We start from the raw sequence: 25,955 nt of genomic DNA on the forward strand, positions 1-25,955 counted from the left end.
GTTATTGTGGGGTAGTGTCCTGGTGAGATGGATGACTGAGATTGCTGGTTATTGTGGGGTAGTGTCTTGGTGAGATGGATGACTGAGACTGCTGGTTATTGTGGGGTAGTGTCTTGGTGAGATGGATGACTGAGACTGCTGGTTATTGTGTGGTAGTGTCCTGGTGAGATGGATGACTGAGATTGCTGGTTATTGTGGGGTAGTGTCCTGGTGAGATGGATGACAGACTGCTGGTTATTGTGGGGTAGTGTCCTGGTGAGATGGATGACAGACTGCTGGTTATTGTGGGGTAGTGTCCTGGTGAGATGGATGACAGACTGTTGGTTATTGTGGGGTAGTGTCCTGGTGAGATGGATGACTGAGGCTGGTTATTGTGGGGTTGTGTCCTGGTGAGTTGGATGCCAGACTGCTGGTTATTGTGGGGTAGTGTCCTGGTGAGATGGATGACAGACTGCTGGTTATTGTGGGGTAGTGTCCTGGTGAGATGGATGACAGACTGTTGTTTGCTGTGGGGTAGTGTCGTGGTGAGATGGATGACAGACTGCTGGATATTGTGCGATGGTGTCCTGGTGAGTTGGATGACTGAGACTGCTGGTTATTGTGGGGTAGTGTCCTGGTGAGATGGATGACTGAGACTGCTGGTTATTGTGGGGTAGTGTCGTGGTGAGATGGATGCCTGACTGCTGGTTATTGTGGGGTAGTGTCCTGGTGAGATGGAAGACTGAGGCTGTTGGTTTTTGTGGGGTAGTGTCCTGGTGAGTTGGATGACAGACTGCTGGTTATTGTGGGGTAGTGTCCTGGTGAGATGGATGATGGACTGCTTGTTATTGTGGGGTCATGTCCTGGCTTTGCTCTAGGACTTGGCTGCTGCAGTCACTTTGGTTTCCGCAGTGGGGTCACAGTCAGCACCAGTGGGAGGTGGGAACAGGGAAGGTGAGGGGAGCCTCAGATCTTGGCCCACTGGTTGTCAGGGAGCCTCAGTGAAAGGGAGATGGAGTTTCATATGTAGGAGTGAGGGACTCTGAGCCCACTGGAATGAAACCCTCTGCCCCTCTGACCCCTTTCTCTGTTTCATCCCTCTCTCACCAATGTTTACCGATGCTCACTGTCTCCTCCCTCCTCCATCACTCTCTTACTCCCCCCCACACCCCCGTTCCTCTTTCTGGTGTCTGTCTCACAGGGATGTGAAGCTGGAGGTACAGCCAGAGGTAGACGTGTGGGACATCCTGCAGAAGGCACCGCCGTCCCAGTACGAAAAGATCGCTTTCCAGTACGGTATCACCGACCTGCGGGGGATGCTGAAGCGTCTCAAGCGGATGAAGAAGGAGCAGAAGAAAAGTACAGGTTGGTGTTGGGTGGTGAGCGGGGGAGTGTGAGAGGGAAGGACGGGACTGTGTCGGGGGTCAGTGTGGGGAGTGTCAGTGTGGGGGGTCATTGTGGGGAGTGTCAGTGTGGGGAGTGTCAGTGTGGGGGAGTGTGAGAGGGAAGGACGGGACTGTGTGGGGGGTCATTGTGGGGGCAGTGTGGGGGTGTCAGTGTGGGGAGTCAGTGTGGGGGTGTCAGTGTGGGGAGTGTCAGTGTGGGGAGTGTCAGTGTGGGGGAGTGTGAGAGGGAAGGACAGGACTGTGTGGGGGGTCAGTGTGGGGGAGTCAGTGTGGGGAGTGTCAGTGTGGGGAGTGTCAGTGTGGCGGAGTGTGAGAGGGAAGGACGGGACTGTGTGGGGGGTCAGTGTGGGGAGTGTCAGTGTGGGGGGTCATTGTGGGGGGCAGTGTGGGGGTGTCAGTGTGGGGAGTCAGTGTGGGGAGTGTCAGTGTGGGGGAGTGTGAGAGGGAAGGACGGGACTGTGTGGGGGGTCAGTGTGGGGAGTGTCAGTGTGGGGGGTCCTTGTGGGGGGCAGTGTGGGGGTGTCAGTGTGGGGAGTCAGTGTGGGGAGTGTCAGTGAGGGGGAGTGTGAGAGGGAAGGACGGGACTGTGTGGGGGGTCAGTGTGGGGGTGTCAGTGTGGGGAGTGTCAGTGTGGGGGAGTGTGAGAGGGAAGGACGGGACTGTGTGGGGGGTCAGTGTGGGGGTGTCAGTGTGGGGGAGTCAGTGTGGGGAGTGTCAGTGCGGGGGAGTGTCAGTGTGGGGGAGTGTGAGAGGAGGGAAGAACGGGACTGTGTGGGGGGTCAGTGTGGGGAGTGTCAGTGTGGGGAGTGTCAGTGTGGGGGAGTGTGAGAGGGAAGGACGGGACTGTGTGGGGGGTCAGTGTGGGGGTGTCAGTGTGGGGAGTCAGTGTGGGGAGTGTCAGTGTGCGGGAGTGTGAGAGGGAAGGACGGGACTGTGTGGGGGGTCAGTGTGGGGAGTGTCAGTGTGGGGGGTCATTGTGGGGGGCAGTGTGGGGGTGTCAGTGTGGGGAGTCAGTGTGGGGAGTGTCAGTGTGGGGGAGTGTGAGAGGGAAGGACGGGACTGTGTGGGGGGTCATTGTGGGGGGCAGTGTGGGGGTGTCAGTGTGGGGAGTCAGTGTGGGGGTGTCAGTGTGGGGAGTGTCAGTGTGGGGGAGTGTGAGAGGGAAGGACGGGACTGTGTGGGGGGTCAGTGTGGGGGAGTCAGTGTGGGGAGTGTCAGTGTGGGGAGTGTGAGAGGGAAGGACAGGACTGTGTGGGGGGTCAGTGTGGGGAGTGTCAGTGTGGGGGGTCATTGTGGGGGGCAGTGTGGGGGTGTCAGTGTGGGGAGTCAGTGTGGGGAGTGTCAGTGTGGGGGAGTGTGAGAGGGAAGGACGGGACTGTGTGGGGGGTCAGTGTGGGGAGTGTCAGTGTGGGGGGGTCAGTGTGGGGGTCAGTGTGGGGGGTCAGTGTGGGGAGTGACAGTGTGGGGGGTCAGTGTGGGGGTCAGTGTGGGGGGTCAGTGTGGGGGTGTCAGTGTGGAGAGTCAGTGTGGGGAGTGTCAGTGTGGGGGAGTGTGAGAGGGAAGGACGGGACTGTGTGGGGGGTCAGTGTGGGGAGTGTCAGTGTGGGGGGTCCTTGTGGGGGGCAGTGTGGGGGTGTCAGTGTGGGGAGTCAGTGTGGGGTGTGTCAGTGAGGGGGAGTGTGAGAGGGAAGGACGGGACTGTGTGGGGGGTCAGTGTGGGGGTGTCAGTGTGGGGGAGTCAGTGTGGGGAGTGTCAGTGCGGGGGAGTGTCAGTGTGGGGGAGTGTGAGAGGGAAGGACGGGACTGTGTGGGGGGGTCAGTGTGGGGAGTGTCAGTGTGGGGAGTGTCAGTGTGGGGGAGTGTGAGAGGGAAGGACGGGACTGTGTGGGGGGTCAGTGTGGGGAGTGTCAGTGTGGGGGGTCCTTGTGGGGGGCAGTGTGGGGGTGTCAGTGTGGGGAGTCAGTGTGGGGAGTGTCAGTGAGAGGGAGTGTGAGAGGGAAGGACGGGACTGTGTGGGGGGTCAGTGTGGGGGTGTCAGTGTGGGGAGTGTCAGTGTGGGGGAGTGTGAGAGGGAAGGACGGGACTGTGGGGGGGGTCAGTGTGGGGGTGTCAGTGTGGGGGAGTCAGTGTGGGGAGTGTCAGTGTGGGGGAGTGTGAGAGGGAAGGACAGGACATGTGTGGAGGGTCAGTGTGGGGAGTGTCAGTGTGGGGAGTGTCAGTGTGGGGGAGTGTGAGAGGGAAGGATGGGACTGTGTGGGGGGTCAGTGTGGGGAGTGTCAGTGTGGGGGGTCATTGTGGGGGGCAGTGTGGGGGTGTCAGTGTGGGGAGTCAGTGTGGGGAGTGTCAGTGTGGGGGAGTGTGAGAGGGAAGGACGGGACTGTGTGGGGGGTCAGTGTGGGGAGTGTCAGTGTGGGGGGTCCTTGTGGGGGGCAGTGTGGGGGTGTCAGTGTGGGGAGTCAGTGTGGGGAGTGTCAGTGAGGGGGAGTGTGAGAGGGAAGGACGGGACTGTGTGGGGGGTCAGTGTGGGGGTGTCAGTGTGGGGAGTGTCAGTGTGGGGGAGTGTGAGAGGGAAGGACGGGACTGTGTGGGGGGTCAGTGTGGGGGTGTCAGTGTGGGGGAGTCAGTGTGGGGAGTGTCAGTGCGGGGGAGTGTCAGTGTGGGGGAGTGTGAGAGGAGGGAAGGACGGGACTGTGTGGGGGGTCAGTGTGGGGAGTGTCAGTGTGGGGAGTGTCAGTGTGGGGGAGTGTGAGAGGCAAGGACGGGACTGTGTGGGGGGTCAGTGTGGGGGTGTCAGTGTGGGGGAGTCAGTGTGGGGAGTGTCAGTGCGGGGGAATGTCAGTGTGGGGGAGTGTGAGAGGAGGGAAGGACGGGACTGTGTGGGGGGTCAGTGTGGGGAGTGTCAGTGTGGGGAGTGTCAGTGTGGGGGAGTGTGAGAGGGAAGGACGGGACTGTGTGGGGGGTCAGTGTGGGGGTGTCAGTGTGGGGGAGTCAGTGTGGGGAGTGTCAGTGTGGGGGAGTGTGAGAGGAGGGAAGGACGGGACTGTGTGGGGGGTCAGTGTGGGGAGTGTCAGTGTGGGGAGTGTCAGTGTGGGGGAGTGTGAGAGGGAAGGACGGGACTGTGTGGGGGGTCAGTGTGGGGGTGTCAGTGTGGGGAGTCAGTGTGGGGAGTGTCAGTGTGGGGGAGTGTGAGAGGGAAGGACGGGACTGTGTGGGGGGTCAGTGTGGGGAGTGTCAGTGTGGGGAGTGTCACTGTGGGGGAGTGTGAGAGGGAAGGACAGGACATGTGTGGAGGGTCAGTGTGGGGAGTGTCAGTGTGGGGAGTGTCAGTGTGGGGGAGTGTGAGAGGGAAGGACGGGACTGTGTGGGGGGTCAGTGTGGGGAGTGTCAGTGAGGGGGAGTGTGAGAGGGAAGGACGGGACTGTGTGGGGGGTCAGTGTGGGGGTGTCAGTGTGGGGAGTGTCAGTGTGGGGGAGTGTGAGAGGGAAGGACGGGACTGTGTGGGGGGTCAGTGTGGGGGTGTCAGTGTGGGGGAGTCAGTGTGGGGAGTGTCAGTGCGGGGGAGTGTCAGTGTGGGGGAGTGTGAGAGGAGGGAAGGACGGGACTGTGTGGGGGGTCAGTGTGGGGAGTGTCAGTGTGGGGAGTGTCAGTGTGGGGGAGTGTGAGAGGGAAGGACGGGACTGTGTGGGGGGTCAGTGTGGGGGTGTCAGTGTGGGGAGTCAGTGTGGGGAGTGTCAGTGTGGGGGAGTGTGAGAAGGAAGGACGGGACTGTGTGGGGGGTCAGTGTGGGGAGTGTCAGTGTGGGGAGTGTCACTGTGGGGGAGTGTGAGAGGGAAGGACAGGACATGTGTGGAGGGTCAGTGTGGGGAGTGTCAGTGTGGGGAGTGTCAGTGTGGGGGAGTGTGAGAGGGAAGGACGGGACTGTGTGGGGGGTCAGTGTGGGGAGTGTCAGTGTGGGGGGTCATTGTGGGGGGCAGTGTGGGGGTGTCAGTGTGTGGAGTCAGTGTGGGGAGTGTCAGCATGGGGGGAGTGTGAGAGGGAAGGACGGGACTGTGTGGGGGGTCAGTGTGGGGAGTGTCAGTGTGAGGGGGTCAGTGTGGGGGTGTCAGTGTGGGGAGTCAGTGTGGAGAGTGTCAGTGTGGGGGAGTGTGAGAGGGAAGGACGGGACTGTGTGGGGGGTCAGTGTGGGGAGTGTCAGTGTGGAGAGGTCAGTGTGGGGGGTCAGTGTGGGGGGTCAGTGTGGGGGTGTCAGTGTGGGGGGTCAGTGTGGGGGAGCGTGAGAGGGAAGGACGGGACTGTGTGGGGGGTCAGTGTGGGGGAGTGTCAGTGTGGGGGGGTCAGTGTGGGGAGTCAGTGTGGGGAGTGCCAGTGTGGGGGGTGTGTGAGAGGGAGGGACAGCACAGTGAGGGAGGGTCAGTACGGGGTGTGAGTGTTGGAGGGTCAGTGTGGGGGGTCAGTATAGGGGGGTCAGTGTGGGGGTGTCAGTGTGGGGAGTGTCAGTGTGGGAGGGTCAGTGTGGGGGAGTGTCAGTGTGGGGAGGGTCAGTGTGGGGGGGTCAGTGTGGGATGGATCAGTGTGGGGGGTCAATGTGAGGGGTCAGTGTGGGGAGGTTCAGTGTGGGGACAGTCAGTGTGAGGAGTCAGTATGGAGGGGTTAGTGTTGGGTGGTTCAGTGTAGGGTGTGTCATTGTGGAGGGTCAGTGTGGGCGGGTCAGTGCGGAGTCAGTGTGGGGGTGGTCAGTGTTGGGAGTGTCAGTGTGGGGGTGTCAATGTTGGGGGGTCAGTGTAAGGGGTCAGTGTTGGGGGTGTTTGAGAGGGAGGGACAGCACAGTGAGGGAGGGTCAGTGTGGGGAGTCAGTGTAGGGAGTGCCAGTGTGGGGGGAGTGTGAGTGAGAGGGACAGCACAGTGAGGGAAGGTCAGTGTGGGGAGTCAGTGTGGGGGTGTCAGTGTGGGAGGTTCAGTGTGGAGGAGTGTCAGTGTGGGTATTGTTAGTGTGGGGGGTCAGTGTGGGGGCTCAGTGTGGGGGGTCAGTGTTGGGGTGTCAGTGTGGGAGGTTCAGTGTGGGGGAGTGTCAGTGTGGGTATTGTCAGTGTGGGGGTGTCAGTGTGGGAGGTTCAGTGTGGAGGAGTGTCAGTGTGGGTATTGTTAGTGTGGGGGGTCAGTGTGGGGGCTCAGTGTGCGGGGTCAGTGTGGGGGTATCAGTGTGGGAGGTTCAGTGTGGGGGAGTGTCAGTGTGGGTATTGTCAGTGTGGGGTGTCAGTGTGGGGGTGTCAGTGTGGGAGGTTCAGTGTGGGGGAGTGTCAGTGTGGGTATTGTCAGTGTGGGGGGGTCAGTGTGGGCGGGTCATTGCGGGTCAGTGTGGGGGTATCAGTGTGGGAAGTTCAGTGTGGGGGAGTGTCAGTGTGGGGATTGTCAGTGTGGGGGGTCATTGTGGGGGTAGTGTGAGAGGCAGGGACAGCACAGTGAGGGGGGTCAGTGTGAGGAGTCAGTGTGGGGGGTCAGTGTGGGAGGGTCAGTGGGGCGTCAGTGTGGAGAGTGTCAGGCTGGGAGGATCAGTGTGGGGGGGTCAGTGTGGGGGAATCAGTGTGGGGTGGTCAGTGTGACGAAAGTCAGTGTGGGGTGGCAGCATGGGAGGTCAGTGTGGGGACGGTCAGTGTGGGGAGTCAGTATGGAGGGGTTAGTGTGGGGGGGTCAGTGTGGGGTGTGTCATTGTGGGGGGTCAGTGTGGGCGGGTCAGTGCATAGTCAGTGTGGGGGGTCAGTGTGGGCGGGTCTGTACGGAGTCAGTGTGGGGGTGTCAGCATGGGGATTGTCAGTGTGGGGGAGTGTCAGCTTGGGAATTGTCAGTGTGGGGGGTCAGTGTGGGATGGGTCAGTGTGGGGGAGTCAGTGTGGGGTGTGTCATTGTGGGGGGTCAGTGTGGGCAGGTCTGTACGGAGTCAGTGTGAGGGTGTCAGCTTGGGGATTGTCAGTGTGGGAGGGTCAGTGTGGTTGTCAGTGTGGGAGGGTCAGTGTGGGAGGATCAGTGTGGGGGGGTCAGTGTGGGGGAATCAGTGTGGGGTGGTCAATGTGACGAAAGTCAGTGTGGGGTGGGCAGCATGGGAGGTCAGTGTGGGGACGGTCAGTGTGGGGAGTCAGTATGGAGGGGTTAGTGTGGGGGGGGTCAGTGTGGGGTGTGTCATTGTGGGGGGTCAGTGTGGGATGGGTCAGTGTGGGGGAGTCAGTGTGGGGTGTGTCATTGTGGGGGGTCAGTGTGGGGGGTCTGTACGGAGTCAGTGTGAGGGTGTCAGCTTGGGGATTGTCAGTGTGGGGGAGTGTCAGCGTGGGAATTGTCAGTGTGGGAGGGTCAGTGTGGGGGGGTCAGTGTGGGGGGGTCATTGTGGGGGAATCAGTGTGGGGTGGTCAATGTGACGAACATCAGTGTGTGGTGGCAGCATGGGGGGGTCAGTGTGCGGACAGTCAGTGTGGGGAGTCAGTATGGAGGGGTTAGTGTGGGGGGGTTCAGAGTGGGGTGTGTCATTGTGGGGGGTCAGTGTGGGCGGGTCAGTGCGGAGTCAATGTGGGGGTGGTCAGTGTTGGGAGTGTCAGTGTGGGGGTGTCAATGTTGAGGGGTCAGTGTAAGAGGTCAGTGTTGGGGGAGTTTGAGAGGGAGGGACAGCACAGTGAGGGGGGGTCAGTGTGGGGAGTGTCAGTGTGGGAGTGTCAATGTTGAGGGGTCAGTGTAAGGGGTCAGTGTTGGGGGAGTTTGAGAGAGAGGGACAGCACAGTGAGGGAAGGTCAGTGTGGGGGGGTCAGTGCAGGGGGTCATTGTGGGGAGTTAGTGTGGGCAGGTCAGTGCGGAGTCAGTGTGGGGGTGTCAGCGTGGGGATTGTCAGTGTGGGAATTGTCAGTGTGGGGGGTAAGTGTGGGATGGGTCAGTGTGGGGGGGTCAGTGTGGGGTGTGTCATTGTGGGGGGTCAGTGTGGGGGGTCAGTGTGGAATGGGTCAGTGTGGGGGTTCAGTGTGGGAGGGTCAATGTGCGAGGGTCTGTGCGGGGGTATCAGTGTGGGTGTTCAGTGTGGGGGGTCAGTGTGGAGAGTGTCAGTGTGGGGGGGAGTCAGTGTGGGGGCGTCTGTGGGAGAGTGTCAGTATGGGGGGGGTCAGTGTGGGTGGGGTCAGTGTGGAAGGGTCATTTTGGGGGGGTCAGTGTGGGTGTTCAGTGTGGGGGGGTTAGTGTGGGGAGTGTCAGTGTAGGGGGAGTCAGTGTTGGGGGGTCAGTGTGGGGTGGGTCAGTGTGGGTGTTCAGTGTGGGGGGTCAGTGTGGGGAGTGTCAGTGTAGGGAGGAGTCAGTGTGGGGGCGTCAGTGTGGGGGGTCAGTGTGGGGGGTCAGTTTGTGGGGTCAGTTTTGGGGGGTCAGTGTGGGGGGGTCATTGTGGGGGGAGTGTGAGAGGGAGGGACAGCACAGTGAGGGGGGTCAGTGTGGGAGGGTCAGTGTGGGGGGTCAGTGTTGAAGGCTGAGTCTGAGAGGGAGGGACGGCACAGTGTGGTGGGGGTCAGTGTTGGAGGGTCTGTGTGGGGAGTGTCAGTGTGGGGGGGGTCAGTGTGGGGAGTCAGTGTGGGGTGGTCAGTGTGGGGGTGTCAGTGTGGGGAATGTCAGTGTGGGGGTCAGTGTGGGGAGGTTCAGTGTGGGGGCAGTGTGAGAGAGAGGGACAGCACAGTGAGGGGGGTCAGTATGGGGGGTTCTGTGTGAAGGGGTTAGTGTGGGGGTCAGTTTGGTGGGTCAGTATGGGGAGTGTCAGTGTGGGGGGTCAGTGTTGAAGGCTGAGTCTGAGAGGGAGGTTCGGCACAGTGTGGGGGGGTCAGTGTTGGAGGGTCAGTGTGGGGAGTGTCAGTGTGGGGGGGGTCAGTGTGGGGAGTCAGTGTGGGGTGGTCAGTGTGGGGGTCAGTGTGGGGGGGGTCAGTGTGGATTGTCAGTGTGGGGGGTCAGTGTGGACTGTCAGTGTGGGGGTGTGTCAGTGCGAAGGGGTCAGTGTGGGTGGGTCAGTGGGGGGTGTGTCAGTGTGGATTGTCAGTGTGGGGGGTCAGTGCAGGGGGTCATTGTGGGGGGTCAGTGTGGGCGGGTCAGTGCGGAGTCAGTGTGGGGGTATCAGTGTGGGAGGTTCGGTGTGGGGGAGTGTCAGCGTGGGGATTGTCAGTGTGGGGGGTCAGTGTTGGATGGGTCAGTGTGGGGGGTCAGTGTGGACTGTCAGTGTGTGTGTAGGATGTACATGAGGGTTTCACTTGCGAGGATTGGTGTGGGCAGCTTTCTGACGACGGCTGTATTGGCTGATCCACTGTATGTTCCCTCTGCAGCCTTCCTGAAGAAGCTAGACGCTGCCTACCAGGTTGACAAGGGCCAGAGGCTGAAGCTGGTGGTGGAACTGGCCGACCCATCCGCAGAGGTAAAATGGATGAAGAACGGGCAAGAGATCCAAGTCAGTGGCAGGTGAGTGGTGGGGTGGCGTCCTGGGGTAGAGGCCTCAGGGAGCCCAGGCTGGGGTGGGCAGTGTTACTGGAGACAGAGTGAGGGTGATTGGAAGGGAGTATGTGGTGTGTGGAACTTGTAGCACTGGGTAGAATAGGTTGTTTTGGGGAGGGTAGGAGGGGGAGGGGTAATGTTTGGTTGAGAATGTTGTGTTGTGATGGGCTAAATGTTACAAGTTTGAAGGGGACAAGTTATTCTATGGGTTTGTACAGCATAGTCTCATCTACTAATCTCTCTCTCTCTTTTCATTCCTCTCTCTCCCTCCCTTCTCTACTCCCCATCTCTCTCTCCCTTCTCTCGTACCCACCTCTCCCCTCTCCCCTCCTCATCTGTCTCTCTCCCTTCTCCCCTACCCACCTTTTACTCTCCGCTCCACCCTCATTTGTCCCTCTCCCTTCCCTATCTCTCTCTCTTCTCTCCTCCCCACCTGTCATTCTACCTTCTCCCCTCCCCTCTCATTGTCTTTCCCTCTCTGCTCTCTCCTCTCTATCTCTCTCTCTCCCTCTGTGCTCCACATCCCCTCTCTACCTCCTTCTCGTGCCCTCTCTCTGCCAATTTGCATTGGGCACCAACATCGATGCAGCAAGTATGTCAGACTCTTCTGTGTTAGTGTAGTGTACATTGTCTCAGCTAGCCCCTTTCTCCGACCCCCCCTCTGTCTCCCCCACCCTGCTCTCTTTTCCTTACTCCACCCTCACCACACCCCATCCTTTCCTGCCAGCTGGTGAATCTGGTATCCAACACACAGTGCCACTGCTGCCTAAGCCTGTCTCCATTTCCTGCATAGAAACATAGAAAACCTACAGCTCAATACAGGCCCTTTGGCCCACAAAGTTGTGCCGAATACATCCCTACCTTAGAAATTACTAGGCTTACCCATAGCCCTTTTTTTTTCTAAGCTCCATCTACCTATCCAAAAGCCTCTTAAAAGACCCCATGGTATCCGCCTCCACCATCGTTGCCAACAGCCCATTCCACGCACTCACCACTCTCTGCATAAAAAAACTTACCCCTGACATCTCCTCTGTACCTACTTCCCAGCACCTTAAACCTGTGTCCTCTTGTGGCAACCATTTCAGCCCTGGGAAAAAGCCTCCGACTATCCACACGATCAATGGCTCTCATTATCTCATACACCTCTATCAGGTCACCTATCATCCTCTGTCACTCCAAGGAGAAAAGACCGAGTTCACTCAACCTGTTTTAATAAGGCATGCTCCCCAATCCAGGCAACATCCTTGTAAATCTCCTCTGCACCATTTCTATGGTTTCCACATTCTTCCTGTAGTGAGGCGGCCAGAACTGAGCACAGTATTCCAAGTGAGGTCTGACCAGGGTCCTATATAGCTGCAACATTACCTCTCAGCTCCTGAATTCAATTCTATGATTGATGAAAGCCAATACACCGTACACCTTCTTAACTACAGTGTCAACCTGCGCAGCTGCTTTGAGCGTCCTATGGACTCGGACCCCGAGATCCCTCTGATCTTCCACACTGCAAAGAGTCTTACCAGTAATACCATATTCTGCTATCATATTTGACCTACCAAAATGAACTACCTCATACTTATCTGGGTTGAACTCCATCTGTCACTTCTCAGCCCAGTTTTGCATCCTATCAATGCCCTGATCTGACAGCCCTCCACACTATCCACAAGGCTCCCAACCTTTGCGTCATCAGCAAACTTACTAACCCATCCCTCCACTTCCTCATCCAGGTCATTCATAAAAATCGTGAAGAGTAAGGGTCGCAGAACAGATCCCTGAGGCACACCACTGGTCAGCAACCCCCATGCAGAATATGACCCGTCTACAACCATTCTTTGCCTTCTGTGGGCAAGCCAGTTCTGGGTCCGCAAAGCAATGTCCCCTTGGATCCCATGCCTCCTTACTTTCTCAATAAGCCTTGCATGGGGTACCTTATCAAAGGCCTTGCTAAAATCCATACCTGTACACTACATCTATAGCTCTACCTTCATCAATGTGTTTAGTCACATCCTCAAAAAATGCAATCAGGCTCCTAAGGCACGACCTGCCTTTCACAAAGCCATACTGACTATTCCTAATCATATTATGCCTCTCCAAATGTTCGTAGATCCTGCCTCTCATGATCCGTTCCATCAACTTACCAACCACTGAAGTAAGACTCATTGGTCTATAATTTCCTGGGCTATCTCTGCTCCCTTTCTTGAATAAGGGAGCAACGTCCTCAACTCTCCAATCCTCCATAACTTCTCCTGTCCCCACTCTGATTTCCTCGTTGATAGGGACAGTGTAAGTGCTGGGACTGGAGAGGTCAGGGGCATACTGCTGTACTGAGCATCATTAGCACTTGCTTAGGCTTTATCTTAATGTACGAAGCTATAAATACTGGGCAGTTCTGGTGCAGCTTCTCAGGCCGCAGGTCATAGGTCATAGACTGTGGAACATAGAAGAGGACAGCACAGAAATAGACCCCTCAGTCCTCAGTATTGTGCCAAAAGAGCTAATGAGTGAATCAACAAATCCCCAAAAAATAATCCCTCCTACGTACACAATGTCCATATCCCTCCAACTTCTCATATTCATGTGGCCTTCTAAACATCTCTTAAAAGCCTCTAATGCATTTGTCTCTTCCACCATTCCAGCCATCCACACTCTCTGAGTAAAAAACTTACTCCTCACATCCCCCTTGAACCTACCCTCCTCTCACCTTCAATGCGTGCCCTCTGGTATTAGGCATTTCTTCCCTGGGAAAAAGATATTCACTGTCTTCTCCACCAATGTCTCTCATAATCTTTTAACCCTCAATCAGATCTCCCCTCAACCTCCAGTGCTCCAGAGAAAACAATCCAAGTTTGTCCAGCCTCTCATGTTAGCACATGCCCTTTAAACCAGGTAGCATCCTGGTAAATCTCTTCTGCACCCTCTCCAAATCCTTCTTATTGTGGGCCGACCAGAACTGTGTGCAATACTCCAGATGTAGCCCAACCAGAGTTCTGTAACATTGCAACATAAAACCTCTTGACTTTTGAACTCAGTACCTCAACTACTAAAAGCAAACATTCTATCAGCCTTCTAAACCACATTATCAACCTGTGTAGCCACTTTCAAAGAGCTTTGAACTTGGACCCCAAGATCTCTCTGCTCAGCAACAGTATTGAGGATCTTGCCCTTAACAGTCTTTTTGCAAGGTACAACACCTCTCATTTATCTGGGTTAAAACTCCATCTGCCTTCTTTCTGCCCATATCTGCAACTGATCTATATTGCACTGTGTGCTTTGCCAATCTTCTACAGTATCCACAACTCCACTAATCTTGGTATCACCTGCAAACTTTCTAACCCACCCATCTACATTTTCATGCAGGTGATTTATATACATCACAAACAGCAGAGGTCCCAGCACAGATCCCTGTGGAACACAACTAAATACAGACCTTCATCTGGAATAAATCCCTTCAACCATTACCCTCTGTCTTCTGTGTGCAAGCCAGTTCTGAATCCAGATGGCCAATCCGCCGCAGACCCCGTGCATCATAATCTTCTGGATTAGCCTCCCATGAGGGACTTTACAAACACCTTACTAAAATCCATGTAGACAACATCCACTGCCCTACCACATCAATCCTTCTCATCACCTTGTCAAAAAATTCAATCTGCTTGGTAAGGCACGACTTGCCACGCACAAAGCTATGCTGCTTCTCCCTAATTAGGCCACGGATTTCCAAATGCTCATATATCCTATCCCTAAGAATTTTCTCCACCAATTTCTATACAACTGATGTGAGACTCACCAGTCTTTGGTTTCCAGGATTTTCCCTTGTTCCCTTCTTAAATAGAGGTACATCATTAGCCTCTCACAGGTCCTCCAGGACCTTGCCTGTGCATAGAGAGGACATGAAGATACCAGTCAAGGGCCCAACAATCTCATCTCTTGCCTCCCTCAATAACCTGGGGTAAATCCCATCAGGCCCTGGGGACATCCACTTTCATACACATTAGGAAACCCAACACTTCCTCCTCTTCGACCTCTAAATGCCCTAACGTATTTATGCACTCAACACTGATCTGGTCCTCCATGTCCTTTTCCTTGGTAAATACTGATGCAAAGTGGTCATTAAGTCCTTCAGTCACACTTTCCGCATACAAGTAAAAGTTCTCTCCGGCATCTTTGCGTGTCCATAATATCTTGAAAAGGGAGGGTGGGCAGCCAGAATTCGTGGCACATATTGTTACCAATGATACAGGTAAAAAAAAAGGGAAGTGCTCCTGAACACAGAATACAAGGAGTGAGGAAGGAAGCTGAGATGTAGGACCTCAGTGGTAGTAATCTTGGGATTACTGCCTGAGCCACACGACAGTAAGGATTGGTACAGAATGAGGTGGTGGATAAATGCCTGGCTGAAGAATTGGAGAGGGGACAGGGATTCAGATTTCTGGATTATTGGGATCTCTTCTGGGGCAGGTATAACCTGTACAAAAGGGATAGGTTGCACTTGAACCCAAGGGGTCAAAAATCCATTATGGAAATCATATATTAGCCTCCAAAAAGTAGCCAAGATGTGGGGTTGAGATTGCAAAGGGACCTGGAAAATAAGGGTAATGTCACAATTGTAATGAGGGACCAATATGCAAGGGGATTGGAAAACCAGGTTGGTGTCAGATTGCAAGAGAGGGAATTTGTTGAATGTTTACAAGATGGTTTTTTAGAACAGCTTGTGCTTGAGCCCACTAGGGGAAGGGCTTCCTTAGATTAGGTGATGTGTAATAACCCTGATTTTATTAGTCAGCTTAAGATAAAGGAACCCTGAAGAGGGAGTGATCATAATATGATTGAATTCACACTGCAATTTGAGAGGGAGAAGCATAAGTCAGATGTATCAGTATCACAATGGAATAAAGGGAATTACAGAGGCATGAGAGAGGAGCTTGCCCAGGTGTATTGGAGGGAGATACTGGTGGGGATGACAGCAGAGCAGAGGTGGCTGAAGTTTCTGGGAATAGTTCACAAGGCGCAGGATAGATATGTCCCACAGAAGAAGTTCTCAAATGACAGGGGTAGGCAACTGTGGCTGACAAGGGAAGTTGAGGACTGCATAAAAGCCAAGGAAAGATAGCAAAAGAGAGTGGGAAGTTGGATGATTGGAAAGCTTTTAAAATCCAACAAAAGGCAACTAAAAAAAGTTATAAGAAAGGAAAAGATGAAATATGAACGCTGACTAGCCAAAAATATAAAGCAGGACTAAACATTTTCTTCAATTATTTAAAGAATAAAAAGGAGGTGAGAGTTGATATTGGACCTTCGAAAAATGATGCTGGTGAGGTAGTAACGGCAGACAAAGAAATGGCAGATGAACTTAATGAGTACTTTGCATCAGATTTCACTGTGTAAGACACTAGCAGTGTGCCAGAGGTCTGTGAGTGTCAGGGAACAAGAGTGAGTGCCATTGCTATTATAAAGGAAAAAGTGTCAGGCAAACTCAAAGGTCTTAAGTCATCTGAACCAGATGGACTACATCCCAGAGTCCTGGGAGAGGTTGCTGAAGAGATAACGGATGCATTGGTCATGATCTTTCAATAATCACTTGATTCTGGCATGGTCCTGGAGGACTGGAAATTGTAAGTGTCACTCCACTCTTTAAGAAGGGAGGAAGGCAAAAAAAAAAGGAAATTATAGGCCAGTTAGCTTAACCTCAGTTGTTGAGAAAGTGTTGGAGTCCATTATTAAGAATGAGGTTTCAAGGTACTTGGAAACTAATGATAAAATAAGCCAAAGTCAGCATGGTTTCTGTAAAGGGTAATCTTGTCTGACAAATCTGTTAGAGTTCTTTGAGGAAGTAACAAGCAGGTGGACAAAGGGGAGGCAGTGGATGCCATTTACTTAGATTTTCAGAAGGAGCCTCACAAGAGGCTGCTTAACAAGTTTAAAATCCTATAGCATTACAGGAAAGATACTGGCATGAATAGAGGAACGTCTGACAGACAGGAGACAGCGAGTGGGAATAAAAGGGGCCTTTTCTGCATGGCTGCCAGTGACTAGTGGTGTTCCTCAGGGGTCTGTATTGGGACCACCACTTTTCACATTGATTGTCAGTGATTTAGATAATAGAATTGATGGTTTTGTGGCAAAGTTTGTGGATGATATGAAGCTACCTTGATGGAGGGTTAGTGTAGAATTAGAATTAGGATTTTATTTCTTACATCTATCTCAAAACATGGGGGAGTAAAATCTTTATGTTGCGTCTCTGTCGCAATGTACAAGCAATAAGGAAGGGAAATGTGGGAGGATATTGCCCAAACACTGAGATTGTATACATAATTGTTTTGTATACATGTATGTACAGTCAGATATGTGATCAGATCAATGTGTATTGATAAATCTGATGGCCTGGTGAAAGAAGCTGTCCCAGAGCCTGTTGCTCCTGACCTTAATGCTGCGGTACCGTTTACCAGACGGAAGCAGCTGAAGCAGTTTGTGGTCGGGGTGGCTGGAGTCCCTGATGATCCTCCAGGCCTTTCTGACTCACCTGCTGCTGTTAAATGTCCTGAATGAAGGAAAGTTCACATATACTGATGCGCTGGGCTGTCCGCACCATTCTCTGCAGAGACCTGTGATTGAGGGAAGTACAGTTCCCATACCAGGCAGTGACACAGCCAGTCAGGATGCTCTCAATGGTTTCCCAGTAGAATGTCCTGAGGATCTGGGGACTCATGCTGAACTTCTTCAGCCATCTGAGGTAAAAGAGATGCTGTTGTGTTCTTTTCACCACACCTCCAGTGTGTACAGTCTAGATGAGATCCTCCGTGACGTGTACACCAAGGAACTTGAAACTACTCACTCTCTCAACTACAGTCCCATTGATGTCAATAAGGGCGAGCCTGTCTCCGTTCCTCCTGTAATCCATGGTCAACTCCTTCATTTTTTCAACATTGAGGGAGAGGTTGTTTTCTTGGCACCACTGTGTCAGGGCTTTGACTTCTCTGTAGGCTGTCTCATCGTTGGAAATAAGGCTTATCAATGTCGTGTCATCTGCTAATTTGATCAGCATATTGGAGCTGTGTGTGGCAACACAGTCGTGGGTTAGGTTTAGGAAGCAATGCGATTGCTGCAGGACTTGGACACATTGGAAGAATGGGCAAAAAAGTGGCAGATGGAATAGAGTATTGGGAAATGTATGATAATGCATTTTGGTAAAAGAAATAATAGTGCAGACTATTATCTAAGTGTGGAGAAAATTCAAACATCAGAGGTGCAAAGGGACTTAGCATTCCTCGTGTAAGACTCCCAGAAGGTTAATTTACAGGTTTAGTCTGTGGTAAGAAGGCAAATGCAATGTTGGCATTTATTTCAAGGGGTATAGAATATAAAAACAAGAAGATAATGCTGAGGCTTTATAAGACACTAGTCAGGCTGCACTTGGAGTATTGTCAACAGTTTTGGACCCCTTATCTCAGAAAGGATGTGTTGTCATTGGAGAGAGTCCAGAGGAAGTTCTCGAGGATAATTCCAGGAATGAAGGGGTTAACATATGAAGTGCCTTTGGCAGCTTTGGGCCTGTACTTACTGGAATTTAGAAGAATGCGGGTGGGGGGGGGGATCTCATTAAAACCTACCAAATGCTGAAAGGACTAGAAAGGGTGGATGTGGAGAGGATGTTCCCTCTAGTGGGGTATCCAGAGCTAGAGGGTACAGCCTCAAAATTGAGGGGCAACCTTTTAGAACAGAAGTAAGGAGGAATATTTTTAGCCAAAGAATGGTGAGTCTGTGGAATGCTCTGCCACAGACTGCAGTGGAGGCCAAATCCGTGGGTATATTCAAAGCAAAAGTTGATAGATTCCTGATTGGTTGGGGCATCAAAGGATATGGTGAAGCAGCAGGTGTATGGAGTTGAATGGGATCCAGGATCAGCCATGATGGAATGGTGGAGTGGACTTTTTGGGCTGAATGGCCTAATTCTGCTCCTATGCCTTATGGTCTTAGGTCCTACCCTCTCCCTAGTTATTCGCTTGCTCTTGACGTATGTATAGAATGGCTTGGGATTCACCTTAATCCTACTTGCCAAAGACATTTCATGGGCCCTCCTGGCTTTCCTAATTCCCTTCTTTAGTTCTTATCTGACTTCTTTATGTTCCTCATGTGTTTCGTTAGATCCTAACTTTTGAACTTTTACATCCTTTTCCTTTTTCTTCTTGCCTAAGTTCATCACCTCTCTAGACATCCAAAGTTCTCTCACCTTTCCATCCTTGCCCTTCCCTCTTTCAGGAACATACCTTTCCTGTACTCCGTGCAATTGATCCTTAAGCACCCTCCATATGTCTGACGTGGATTTGCCAGAGAAAAGGTGTTCCCAATTAATTTTTCTTATCTCCTGCCCAGTGCTCTTGTAATTTGCCCTATTCCAATTTAAGACTCTGCCACAAGGACCATATCCATTCCTATCTGTAGCTATCCTGAAAGTTAAGGAGCTGTGGTCACTGTCACCCACTGAAAGGTCAGTCACCAGGTCCAGTATGGCACCTCCTCTCACTGGATTGTCCACATGTTGATTTAAGAAACCTTACTGGATACACTTAACAGATTCTGCCCCATCTAACCCTCTGGCACTAAGAAGTTCCCAGTTTATATTATGGAAGTTAAAATTCCCCAGGACAACAACCCTATTATTTTTACATGTCTCCATAATCTGATTACATACCTGCTCCTCAATGTCCCGGTGGCTATTAGGGGGTCTGTAGTAGGATCCCATCAGTGTGATTGCACCCTTCTTGTTCCTGAGTTCTACCCATTGGTCTCAGAGTCTGTCCCCTCCATTATGTGTCTCCTGAGTCCAGCTGTGATTAGTAATGCAACTTCCCTCTCTCCCCCTTTACCTCCTTCTTGAGTTTTTCTAAAACTTCGAAAACCTCGTACAATAATCATCCACTCCTCTCTCTCTCTCTCTCTTTCTGTAATGGCCACAACATTGCTGTTCCATGTACTGATCCATGCTCTGTTCATCACCATTACACATAATACTCCCAGCATTAAATTATACACACTTCAATCTAATCAGCCCATTGTACCTGATATACAATATCTATTTTGCCTTTCAATACTTTCCCTGACATCTACCTTCCTGTCTGACCCTTTACTTTCTGACCCGGTGCTCTGGTTCCCAGCCCCTGCAAAACTAGTTTAAACTCTCCTAAGTAGCATTAGCAAACCTCCTGGCAACCCCGCCCCCACCCAATTCAGGTGCCCCCCGTTTCTCTTCTACAGGTCACCCCTTCCCAGAAAAGGTTCCAATGATCCAAGAACTTGAAACCCTGCCTCTGCACCATCTCCATAACCACTTATTCATCCAGGCTATTGCCCTATTCCTACATGCACTAGCCCATGGCACCAGGAGCAATCAGGAGAGGATTAGAGGTCCTTGTCTTCAGCCTTTTTCCTAACTCTCTACACTCACTGCATAGGACCTCTTCCCCTGTTCTGCTTGTGTCATTGGTGCCGATATGCACCACGATCTCTGGCTGTTCACCCTCTCCCTTGAGAATATCCTGCTCTGATACATTCTGGACCCTAGAACCTGGGAGGCAACACCCCATCCTGGTGATTCTTTTGCTGCCACAGAATCTCCTTTCTGTCCCCCTATTGAGTCCCCTATCACTACCGCACTGCCTGAATTTACCCTTCCCTGCTGAAACCCACGTGTAGTGATGTCAACAGTACTTGTCTTGTTCAAGGAAGAGATGGTGCAGAGGGGTTTCACCTGTGTGTGCAGTGTACACATTTGAATATGTGCATATTGTTGTGTATATGCATGTGTGTGTGTGTGTGTGTGTGTGTGTGTGTGTGTGTGTGTGTGTGTGTGTATGTGTGCGCGTGTGTGTGTGTGCAGTGTGTACACATTTGTATATGTGCATATAGTTGTGTGTATGCATATGTGTGTGTGTGTGTGTGTGTGTGTGTGCACGCATGTGTGTGTGTGCAGTGTGTACACATTTGTATATGTGCATATGGTTGTGTGTATGCATATGTGTGCACGCGCACGCAATGTATGTGTCTGTGAGTGTGAGTGTGTGTGTGTGTGTGTGTGTGGAGTATGTGGGTGTGTATGTGTGTGCACAGTATGTGTGTATGTGTCACACATGTGGTGTGTGCAGAGTGTGTGGAGTATGCATGTATGTGTGCAGTGTGTGTCTGTGTACGTATGTGCAATGTGTGTGTATATGCACGTGTGCGTGCATGTGTGCACATGTGTGTGGATGGGTGTGTGTGCACACATTTGTGTTGTTTGTGTGTATGCATTGTTTACTGGATACCTGTCAGGTTGTGGTGATGGTGTCTGTGAGTTGGGCTACAGTCGGTGTGCCTGGGCACTGTGTTCATGGGAGTGCCATGATTGAGGTGGGAGTTGGTTGGAGTTGGACTTGTCTCACTCACCCATCCATTTAACTCTGACAGGTTCATCTTTGAGAACATCGGTAACAAGCGGATTCTCACCGTCAACCACTGCTCGCTGGCAGACGACGCAGCCTACCAGTGTGTGGTGGGGGAGGAGAAGAGCATCACTGAGCTCTTTGTACGAGGTGTGGAGAGACTCCCCCTCCCCCATCCTCACCCCAGCCCGATCCCATCTTCCCCACACACACTCCATCCAACCCACACCCCCCCCGCCCCAAATTACCTGAACCACACTCCAAAGCAGGAGAGTGGGGCCTGCACAGGAGGGAGTCTGAGGGAAGGCTGGGGTCTGCGGTAATCTCAGAGTTGATAATGCATTTACCTTGAATTATGAACTTTGAACATGGGAGAGGAGCAGAATCTGAGCGTTGACTCCTGTCCTTTCCCCGACAGAGCCCCCTGTGCTGATCACTCAGCCCCTGGAGGATCAGGCAGTGATGGTCGGTGAGAGGGTAGAGTTTGAGCTGGAGGTATCCGAGGAAGGAGCACTAGTCAAATGGTAAGACCTGTCCCATATGCAGTGAAACACGTACATGCAGATTCACAATAAAAACACATCATTCTGTAGCCTTTTACTTCCAGTCTGATGCTACAGACCTGAAGCTAAAACCACTCTGCCTTTGTCACACTCCTGCCAGACATACATCAAACTGGTTCCACACTCACACTCACACTCCTGCCCAGACATACATCCAATCACTACCTTGGTTCCACAGTCACACTCCTGCCCAGACATACATCTGATCACTACCCTGATTCCACACTCACCTCACACTCACATGTTAGATCTTCCTTTTTATTCCAGACAAGATAGGCTGATCTAGAGGGGAATTTGCAAGTGGTGGTGTTCCCATGTGCCTGAATTTTTCCATAGTTTGGTCTACTTTTGCATTTGAAACAGCCCTTTAATTGGCCCTTCCCTTTAGATTTGACTTTCCTCTGGTGCCATTGGTGGAGAAAGGGAGCCATGTGTTTGTGTAGTATTCTTCTTGTCATTTGTCCCAAAAGACAATGAGAAGCCATCTATACAGATCAGGTCATATATAAGTACAGCACGATGGGGCAGTGAAAAGAAAATACAAAATCCAGTTTTATAGTGTTAAGTTTTGTTACTTAAAAGCAGTAAACTTCAAAGGCAGACATGGGAGTCCGAAATGTGTCTAATTTCGTGTGCACTCTGTGTGCCTATATGATATGGTAGTGTATTGACATACACAATTTATGTATTTATTCATATAGCCCATCATAAATTATTTAAATGAGCAAGAATGCATAATTAACCTATATATATATATACAATTACTCAAATATTACTGAAATATTAAAAACACAACATACAGTTAGAGAGCTAGTACAGTGCAGGTAGACAAGGGTCATGACGAGGTAGAATGGGAGATGAAGAGTTCATCTCCTCTGTATAAGAGGTTTGCTCAAGTTTGATTGGCATTTGCTCCTGTCTACATCCATTGTGTCAAGTTACTGGGAGTGACTGCCACCAACAGCCTGCCCTGGTCCATGTTGATGTCACAGCCAAGAAGGCTTACTATCGCCTCTACTTTCTCAGAAAGCTCATCAAATTTAGCATGTTCCCATTAACCCTTACCGGTTTTTATCAATGCATTTCAATTCAATTCCGGCGTGCTCTGTAAGAAACTGCACATTCTTCTCATATGGGTGTGAGTTTCCTCTGGGTGCTCCGGTTTCCTCCCACAGACTGAAGATGTAGGCCAGTAAGTTGTTTGGTCATTGTAAATTCTTCTGTGATTAGGCTCGGGTTGCTGGGTGGGGTTGCTCAGTTGGAAGGGCCTGTTCCACATGGTGTCTCTAAATAAAATACTGTAAAACTAAATTTAAACAACATAGAAAACATTATGTATGAATGCATACTAGCTCACCTACCTACCACCCTGTGAACTTTCACTCTCCACAATATCTGCCATCTTCAATGGGATCCTACCACTAGACATATCTTTGTCTCTCTCCCACCTCCTCCACTCTGCTTTCTGCAGGGATCACTCTCTCCATGACTCCCTTGTCCACTCATCCCTCCCCACTGATTTCCCTCCTGACACTTACAACTGCAAGCAGGACAAGTGCTGCATCTGCCCCTTCACCTTCTTTCTCAACCAAACAGTCCTTTCAAGGGAGGCAACACTTCACTTGAGGTCCTCAACTGCATCATTGCTGCTGGTGCAGCTTCGCCTGCATCAAAGAGAGCCCGTGCAGACCGGCGCACCACTTCACTGAGCACCTTTTCACCATCCACTACAGCAAGTCAGGTTTCCCAGTGGCCACATATTTTAGCTTTATTTCCCAACATGTTGCTCCATAGCCTCCTCTATTGTCTCAATGAGGCCACTCTCAGGTTGGAGGAGCAACATCTCATATTCTGTCTGGATAGCGTTTGTTGGCATGAACATTGATTCTAGATTCTGGTAATTTCTAACGGCATCCCCTTTCTTTCTTTTTCTATTCCCCATTCTGGTTCTCTCTTCTCAGCTTCCCATCACATCTCTCTGTCCTTTCTCCAATGATGCATTCTCCTCTCCTATCAGATTCCTTCTTCTTCAAACCTTCACCTTTTCCTTCTATCACCTCCCAGCTTCTCACTTAACTCCCCTTCTCCCACCAAACCACCCTCCCCCTCATCTGGCTTCACCTATCATCTTCTAGCTTGTATTCTTCTTCCTGCCTCCCCTTCTTTTCGAACTCTGATTAAATGTCTTAGCCCAAAACGTAGACTGTTCATTCTCCTCTATAGATGATGCAGCAAGTGGGAATAAAGGCGTCTTTTCTGGTTGGTTGCCAGTGACTAGTGGTATTCCTCAGGGGTTAGTATTGGGACTGCTACCTTTTACATTGTTTGTTCAATGATTTAAATAGTGGAATTGATGACTTTGTGGCAAAGTTTGCAGATGATACAAAGATAAGTGGAATGGTAAGTAGTGCTGAGGAAGCAATGCGATTGCACCAGGATTTAGACAAATTGGAAGAATGGGCGAAAGAGTGGCAGATGGAATACAGTGTTGGAAAATGTATGATAATGCATTTTGGTAAAAGGATCAATAGACCAGACTATTATCCAAATGGTTTCAAAGGTACATTTAATGTCAGAGAAATGTTGGTAATACACATCCTGAAATGCTTTTTCTTCACAACCATCCACAAAAACAGAGTGCCCCTAAGGAATGAATGATAATTAAATGTTAGAACCCCAAGCAACAAATCCCCGTCCCCCACCAGCAAAAAAAAAATCAGCATCTGCCACCAAGCACTCAAGCGTGAGTAAAGCAACAGCAAAGACACAGTACTCCAAAGACTACTTGTTCACCCGGCATTTGACATACCACAGGCTCTCTCTCTCCCTAATAAGGGAGAAAGAGGTGTCTCCGTTTCACAGCAAGCGGGGAGACATAACAAACAACTCACTGGTTTACAATGTTAAAAGTCCGTTACGTCGTTCTTTTTTTAGTTCTGTGCCCAAAGATCTCTAGTCTCTGGGCACACAGTTGTAGATATTCCGACTCCCTTGGGCCTCCTGCCGTGACACCGACCTTCGATCCACTCCTTTCCAGAGCCCCGAGATCCTAGGCCTCCAAAGCTGAGCCAAACTCTTAGGCTGAGCCTTTGGCGTGCCGAACAACGGCCAGTTATGAAGCCCTGAGAGCGGATCCCATTCCCGCAAAGAACTGTAGTCAGCATGTAACTATGGTGGAGAATGGGGAGAAGGTGCAAACATCAGAGGTGCAGAGCGACTTCTGAGTCCTTGAGCAAGACTCCCAGAAGGTTAATTTACAGGTGGAGTCTGTGGTAAAGAAGGCAAATGCAATGCTGGCATTTATTTCAAGGGGAATAGAATATACAAGCAGAGATAATGCTGAGCCTTTATAAGACACTAGTCAGGCCGCACTTGGAGTATTATCAACAGTTTTGGGCCCCTTATCTCAGAAAGGATATATTGTCATTGGACAGAGTCCAGAGGAGGTTCATGAAGATGATTCCAGGAATGAAGGGGTTAAGATATGAGGAGCATGCGGCAGCTTTGGGCCTGTACTCACTGGAATTTAGAAGAATGCGGGGAGATCTCATTGAAACCTACCGAATGTTGAAAGGAGTAGATAGGATGGATCTGGAGAGGTTGTTTCCTCTAGTGAGGGTATCCAGAACTAGAGGGCACAGCCTCAAAAATAAGGGGCAACTTTTTCAGACAGAAATAAGGAGGAATTTTTTTAGCCAGAGAGTAGTGAATCTGTGGAATGCTCTGCCACAGAGTGCGGTGGAGGCCAAGTCTGTGGGTATGTATAAAGTGGAAGTTGATAGTTTCCTGATTGGTCAGGGCATCAAAGGATATGGCAAGAAGAGAGGTGTATGGGATTGAATGAGATCCGGGATCAGCCATGTTAGAATGGCGGACCAGACTCGATGGGCTAAATGGCCTAATTCTGCTCCTATGTCTTATGGTCTTACGGATGCCTGCTGATTTCCTCTAGCTTTTTGAGTGTTTCTTCGTATGGCAACTGCTCTACACATGACGGAATCGGCAGAGTTGTTGACATAGATCCAATCAGCATAATGAAAGGCCCAGCCAAACATTCTGACTTATTCCCTGTCCCTATCAGGCAGAAGATATAAAAGACTGAAAGCACAAGCCAACAAGTTCAGGGAATGCTTCTACCCCTCTGCAATAAGCTGGAAAAGGTAAAGGGCTGGAGAAGAAGGAATCTGATTGGAGAGGAGAGTGGACCGTGGTTGAAAGGGAAGGAGGAGAGACACCAGAGAGATGTGACGGGTCAATTTTGCTTCTCCCATCTGGCAGAAGACACAAAACATGACAACATATAGCACCAGACTCAGGGACAGCTTCTCTTTACTGTTATTGGTACGGACATATGGTATGTTAAGATGGGACTGTTGACCTGACAATCCATGCTCCACTTAAGCTTTCTATTAAAATTATGGCCAATATACCAAACAATAGACAATGGCGTTTTAATTCGCTGTTGCTTCAGGACTCGGACTTTGTTAATTTTATGAATGAACAGATTGAGCTTTTTTTTATAATTAACCATACAGAAGATATTTCGGTTAACACTCTTTGGGACACTTTTAAAGCCTATATTCGGGGTCAGATTATTTCGTATTCCGTTGCTTTGAGGAAGAAACAGAAGCAGGAGGAGATGGCAATTGTGGACAAGATTAAAGAAATTGATAAGAAATATGTTATGGCTCCTTCTGAGGAGCTATACAAACAAAGAACTGAACTTCAAATGGAACACAGTTTACTACTCTCGTCCTCGATTGTAAACCAATTAAAGAAAACAAGAAGTGATTTTTATGTTCACAGTGATAAAATTGGCAAGCTGCTGGCTAATCAATTGAAATCTAATTATGTTAAATCTCAAATCAATCAGATTTATAACCAAAATGATCGATTGATATTGGATCATGTGGGGATTAATCAAACCTTTTGTGATTTTTATTCTTCTTTATATCAATCAGAGTCTCCTCGAGATTCTAAATATATGAATGATTTTTTAGATAAGTTAGACTTTCCTCAGATTTCACAGGATATGTCTTCTTTATTAGATACTTCCATTACAATGGATGAGATTAAGAATGTTATTTTTTCTATGAATCTGGGGAA

The 25,955-nt window shown here is 50.8% G+C and overlaps 1 protein-coding gene across 1 annotated transcript in view; it reads left to right on the top strand.

Annotated features, from left to right (window-relative positions):
* The first annotated feature begins 558 nt into the window (after nucleotides 1-558).
* LOC134353478 (myosin-binding protein C, cardiac-type-like) overlaps nucleotides 559-25,955 on the top strand; it is a 111,498-nt gene continuing 86,101 nt past the window's right edge. The window contains exons 1-5 of the mRNA XM_063061481.1: nucleotides 559-569; nucleotides 1,181-1,344; nucleotides 9,712-9,844; nucleotides 20,312-20,436; nucleotides 20,705-20,810. Of these exons, the coding sequence (XP_062917551.1) occupies nucleotides 559-569; nucleotides 1,181-1,344; nucleotides 9,712-9,844; nucleotides 20,312-20,436; nucleotides 20,705-20,810 (539 nt within the window). The remainder of the gene's footprint in view (nucleotides 570-1,180; nucleotides 1,345-9,711; nucleotides 9,845-20,311; nucleotides 20,437-20,704; nucleotides 20,811-25,955) is intronic.

Source organism: Mobula hypostoma, chromosome 11 (genome assembly GCF_963921235.1).
Source record: "Mobula hypostoma chromosome 11, sMobHyp1.1, whole genome shotgun sequence".
NCBI classification, from domain to species: domain Eukaryota; kingdom Metazoa; phylum Chordata; class Chondrichthyes; order Myliobatiformes; family Myliobatidae; genus Mobula; species Mobula hypostoma.